At 31.3% G+C, this 5,623-nt stretch overlaps 1 protein-coding gene across 1 annotated transcript; it reads right to left on the bottom strand.

Moving 5' to 3' along the window:
- Positions 1–1,447: 1,447 nt before the first annotated feature.
- Positions 1,448–2,761, bottom strand: LOC124930172 (transcription factor MYB92-like). Its single transcript, XM_047470532.1, has 3 exons — positions 2,629–2,761; positions 2,413–2,542; positions 1,448–2,135 (listed from the first exon to the last, which is right to left on the bottom strand). Exons 1-3 carry the CDS (start codon positions 2,759–2,761, stop codon positions 1,448–1,450), a joined length of 951 nt encoding a protein of 316 aa, XP_047326488.1.
- Positions 2,762–5,623: the final 2,862 nt, after the last annotated feature.

Below are 5,623 nucleotides of genomic sequence, written 5' to 3' on the forward strand. Positions count from 1 at the left end.
TAAAAAAGTTAAACAAAACACTCTAAACATCAAACAAATAACAGAAGGACCAATTTATCTTTCTAATATATATATATATATATATATATATATATATATATATATATATATATATATATATATTATTATTATGTTTTAATCTTCTTCTTTTTATAACACACTTCCTTTCTTTCTTTTAATTATGATGCACTAAATTCTCGATATTATATTAATAATTACTAACACTATTTAAAAATACAAATATATTTAGATGAGAAAAATGTGATCAAAATTATAAATAGAGGAGATATACTCTTATAATTATGACTAATGATATCACTAATGACGTGGAAAGGAGGATTATATTATATTGTCTAAGTATAATTTAAAATGATTATTGTTATTTATTATTATATATATAAATGAACATTATGGGAGAGAAAATGAACATTAAGAAGAAAAAAAATAGACTCCACGATAATGAGATTCATTTATTCTAATAGATGATTCATTAGTATCCGATAATCAAATCATTGTGGTGGAATTAAATTTATGAATTAAACATCTCAATTTATTTTATTTAATATATTAACTTATATTATTTAATATATATATATAAGGTGATAATAATCTTAATATATATATATATATATATATATATATATATATATATATATATTATGAAAATAATTTAAATTTTAAAAACTTAATTATTTTAAATTTTTTTTATTTATTTAAGAATTTTATTACTTAAAATTCAATATCTATGATCTGACATTACTGTGTTGTATAAAAAAAATTAGAAAATGGAGGCATGGGTAGGTTTATTGCATGAAACTTAAAACGTCATATTCCTAACAACTTGGGTCCCTCATTCATCATTTCCGAATCATTTTACGTCAATATGTTGACAATAGATCTTTAGTCAACCCACTCTCTCTTTTTAAAATCCAAAATCTTATATTAAATTACAATGATTGAAAATAATGATAAAAAATATCATCACAAGTGTCACTGTATCCTAGCATTCAAACAGCTCCACAACTATACCAAAGTGTTAATTTGAATAGTAAGAAATAAAAACTATCATATGTAGGACTTTAAGGACAAAATTTTTTGTCTTTACAAGTTTATTACTGATAATCCCGATATATTGTATTTAATAATTAATATAATTTTAAAGAAAATTATTTTATTCTCTACTTCCAAAATATAAATAAATAATGAAATGCATGTGAGTGTATTCCCATTATTTCGAGCAAGCATTACACAGTTACACTACATTATAGGCAAGCATCCACATTTTTTACATACACACTTTTTATACATGCAATCATAATTGGTATGCATATCTTCTCTATGATAAACAAAGTTAATAAGAAAATTGTAATATCTAATAAATCTACACAACATAGGCACGAGAAACTGCAAAATCCAAGACATCCATTCTTTTTGACAACATTTTATGCTAACCATCAATGTCATGGAACATTAATGGATCCTCGAGAAGATCATCCGGCCAATACGATGATGAAGTAATGGCTCCTTGTCCTTGGTAGCATGCACTCGACATGTCTTCCATAGATGGCATAGAAGTCTGAAAAGTTGTCAGAGGTTGACATGGAGATGAAGTCGAGGGTAGCCATGGAGAGTTGGGAGAATTATCGATTTGGCTTAGAACACTAAGTTCGGGAGAAGCTTGAACCATCTTGTCTTTGGCTAGAGCTGTCATGTTAACGCCTATATCGGCAATCTTCAGCTCGGGCATATGGGAAAAAGGGATTGATTCATGAATTGAAGGGATGTTTGTAGATGGGAGTAATAGAGAGGACATTGAAGAAAGTGAGTTCGCGAGATTATAAGCTTCAATATTATCCGTGTTGAGTTGAGGTGGTTGAAGAAGATGGTGGAGATACTGGAGTTTAGCCGTTTGACTGGCTTGTTGTTCTTCCCATGTTAATTGATGTCCTTCTATTAGTCCTCGAAGGTTGGCTAGGGTTATAAGATTGGACAAACTAGTGAAGATGTCAGTTCGAGGCCTATGGGTCATTGGGTCAAAACCCATTTGGATTAACTTCTTTTTTAGATGGGTATTCCAGAAATTCTTGATCTCATTATCGGTTCGTCCGGGTAGATGTGTTGCAATTGCAGACCATCTGATGGAAAAATAGTACACATCAATTAAATATTCTCTATTATTTTATGATTAAAAAAAACAATAAATTTGATGAGGGGTAATTCAAAAATATCTTGTTCGATGTGAAAATAGGCCAGGTTATTAATGTCTTATTTGGGTAAGACCGTAGAAAAACCGAACAAAATTATTTTTGAATATTAAACAAGTTGATGCTTATGACTTGTAGATCAAAGCTATAGAAATATTATAATATTTTAAAAGGAGAAAATGAGAAGATTTATAAGTTGAATAATTACTTGTTCCCGAGAAAAGAATGGAGGTGGAGAATCATTTCCTCTTCATCTTGAGAAAACTTTCCTCTCTTAATGTCTGGTTTCAAATAATTTGTCCATCTCAATCTGCAACTCTTTCCACATCTATTGAGACCTGATCATCAAGTTACGATTAATTTTGATACAAATTCGAAAGAGACATTCATCCTTTGAAAGAATAGTGAGTTCCTTGAAACTTACCAGCAAGTTTAGGGAGGGCTCTCCAGCTTCCATGGCCATTTTCTTTAATATAATTGACCAGTTTTTGATCTTCTTCAGGAGTCCAAGGACCTTTCTTTAGCCCACTTTCATCACAACAAGGAGACCTTCCCATTTTTCTAGTTTCTAAATTTTCTAATATTTTCTTGCTTCCTCCAACCCTAACCAAAATCTGCCCTTTATATAGATATAATTATGCATGTGTAAAGAGATTAAACAATTGAAACTGTCCTTCTCAAATTATAAGGTAAGTAGCTGATGTGGTGGGCTCTCATTTGTTAGTGGAATAATGACAACCTTTCTACATTAATTGTCATATATTGAGTGAACCAACCAAGTTTAGTAATATACTTATTTGCATTCCAACTTATACTCAGATTTAAAATAAGTACTCTAACTTTTTTAGGCACAATAAATTTCCTTGAGTTAATATAAAATTGGTTGCAATTTATACTATTTTGATTTCCCTATATTCAGAATACACATCAAACCACTACAACTAAAAAAATATAATTTACTTCATAAGAAGGTACTGCATTTGAAATAATTTTTCCAATACTTTATAATAGTTTATCATTTTCCCTCCATTGTTGCTAACCGCGAGGTTAGATTAAGTTCTTAAAAACTAATATATTATATATTATAATATTTACTTATTAAATATCGGGTTATATGATTTTATTAATTTGGAGGTTTATGCAAGTGTAAGCTAATATAGAATTCAATACATGAATCAACTCATGCATGGACAAAAAACATAATTAAAAAAATTACTCTTAAAAATATTAATTAATATATTAATACATAATTAAAAAATTAAATAAATAGCTTGACCCTTTATTAAATTGACATTGTGTATATAGGAGAAAATAATATATATATAATATTTTAACCAATTTTTAAATTTTATTTTATATACAAAATATAAATTATATAATAATTAATATCAAAATATTATTTCTCAATTTATTTTCAAAACTTTATATTAAATATTTTATTTTTCATAATTATATATCTATTTTATATATAATTATAGATATTTAATATATTTATATACAAACTTATAAATATAATCAAATGAATCAAATATTAAATACTCATATATGCAACACAAATATTATATATACATATATATATATATATATATGAAACGTCTTGTCAAGCAGAACGGATCTTCTGTTACTGATTCCCGTGTTCCCTGTTGCGGACCAATCAAATTCCAGCATTATTATTATATTAATAAATCAATCTGGGTAGGAGACAGAGGGAGGGAGAATCCGGAATCTGGGTTTCATTCCGGGTTCACACCAGACGCCGTTAACGGAAGGGCCTGTTAACGTCATGAAATAATATAATATTCATATGATCTGGATAAGATATCTTCGCTCCGGGCACCATATCAGAGGGAAGGGTGAGAAGCGATGGGAGCGAAGATTTCCACGCCCAGGAGCCGTGACCCTCATGTAAACCCCCCAACCCACCCATGAGAAGACCGCTTGTGTTGGGTCAGCTCATTTGGCAGCTGGGCCTAACAAATTAATAAAGCCCATTAGGGCATATTTAATTAAGGGAAAAAAAACACAGCAGTTTTTGGGTTGTTTTTCTCTCTCTCTCTCTTCCAGCAGTTCTTCCTCCATTGAAGCAGTAGGTTCTTCTTCTGATTTCCTTTATCTCTTCTCCATTTGGTTAGCCATCTTTAGTGATGATGATAATGTATGTGAATGACAAGTTAGGATGAGGTCAATTGATAACTTTTGTTAGATTACCTCTAGGCTTGTATTGAACTACATTGTATACCCATTTGATATAGTGGATGATTTAAGTGGCCGAAGTGTCCCGTGATTTTTACCTAATTTGGGTTTTCCACGTAAAATCTTGGTGTCCTACTCTCTGTTTCTTTGATTGTTTGATTGTTTGATGCTCAATTGTTTTGGCTGCCTATTTGATTACACAAAAGGGAAAAAGAATTGTTAGGCCTTGTTGTAGCTTGTTTATTTCTGAATTGCTAAACAAGTGCTATTATTCGATTTCTACAACAAGTGGTATCAGAGCTGAGTTCGTTTAGTGGTGATTCTTGTATAATTCAAATGGAAGAATCGTTGAGCAGTAATGGAACGATGATCAAACTCACAGCTACCAATTACACAATCTGGAAGTCACGGATGGAGGACTTATTGTGTAATTATGATTATGAAGACACTATTTTGGGTGATAAAGGCAAACCAGAGGCTATGACAGATGGAGATTGGAAGAAGCTGAACAGAAAGGCAGTTGGTAAAATCAGGCAATGGGTTGACAACAGTGTGTATCAACATGTGGCTACTGAGGTTAATGCTCATAAAGTGTGGACTATTTTGAGTGAACTGTATGAAAAGAACAACACTCAAAACAGAGCATTTCTATTTAGGAAGCTTTTCTCATTAAAATATCAAGATGGGTCTTCTATGTCTGAGCATCTAAATTCTTTTCAGGGGATTCTAAATGAGTTGGCTGCGATAGGAATGAAATTTGATGATGAGCTTCATGCTATGTGTTTGATTAACTCCCTACCTGATAATTGGGAAACACTTGTGGTTTCAATTACCAATTCTGTTCCACAAGGTAAGCTCACTTTGAAAATGATAAAAGAGAGCGTGCTGAATGAAGAGGCTAGAAGAAAAGAACAGGGCTTCTCGACTCCAAGTCAGGTATTCGTGACTGAGAAAAGGGGTAGAAGTAAAAGTAAAACTCCAAAGAATCGCAGTGGTAGTTCAGACAGGTCACGGGGAACATCCAGCTCGAGAAAAGAGATTACATGTTATCATTGTGGCAAGCCAGGACACAAGAAGTATCAGTGCAGATCTTTGAAGCGGGAACAAAAGGAGAATAAACAAGATGAAAGTAGTAAGGTTGCAGATGTGGGTGGTAACGACATCGATATTGTTTACGACAATGATAGTATCAACCTTGTTTCTCAAGATACACAATGGGTGGTAGA

Source organism: Impatiens glandulifera, chromosome 3 (genome assembly GCF_907164915.1).
Source record: "Impatiens glandulifera chromosome 3, dImpGla2.1, whole genome shotgun sequence".
Taxonomy (NCBI): Eukaryota; Viridiplantae; Streptophyta; class Magnoliopsida; order Ericales; family Balsaminaceae; genus Impatiens; species Impatiens glandulifera.

What these genes read in the sequence shown, in the direction of transcription:
- LOC124930172 (XM_047470532.1), bottom strand. Translation starts at nt 2,761, where the DNA reads ATGGGAAGGTCTCCTTGTTGTGATGAAAGTGGGCTAAAGAAAGGTCCT. An exon ending in AGCCCTCCCTAAACTTGCTG is followed by an intron (nt 2,543 to 2,628) that starts GTAAGTTTCAAG and finishes CTTGATGATCAG; the next exon opens with GTCTCAATAGATGTGGAAAG. An exon ending in CATTCTTTTCTCGGGAACAA is followed by an intron (nt 2,136 to 2,412) that starts GTAATTATTCAA and finishes TTTTTCCATCAG; the next exon opens with ATGGTCTGCAATTGCAACAC.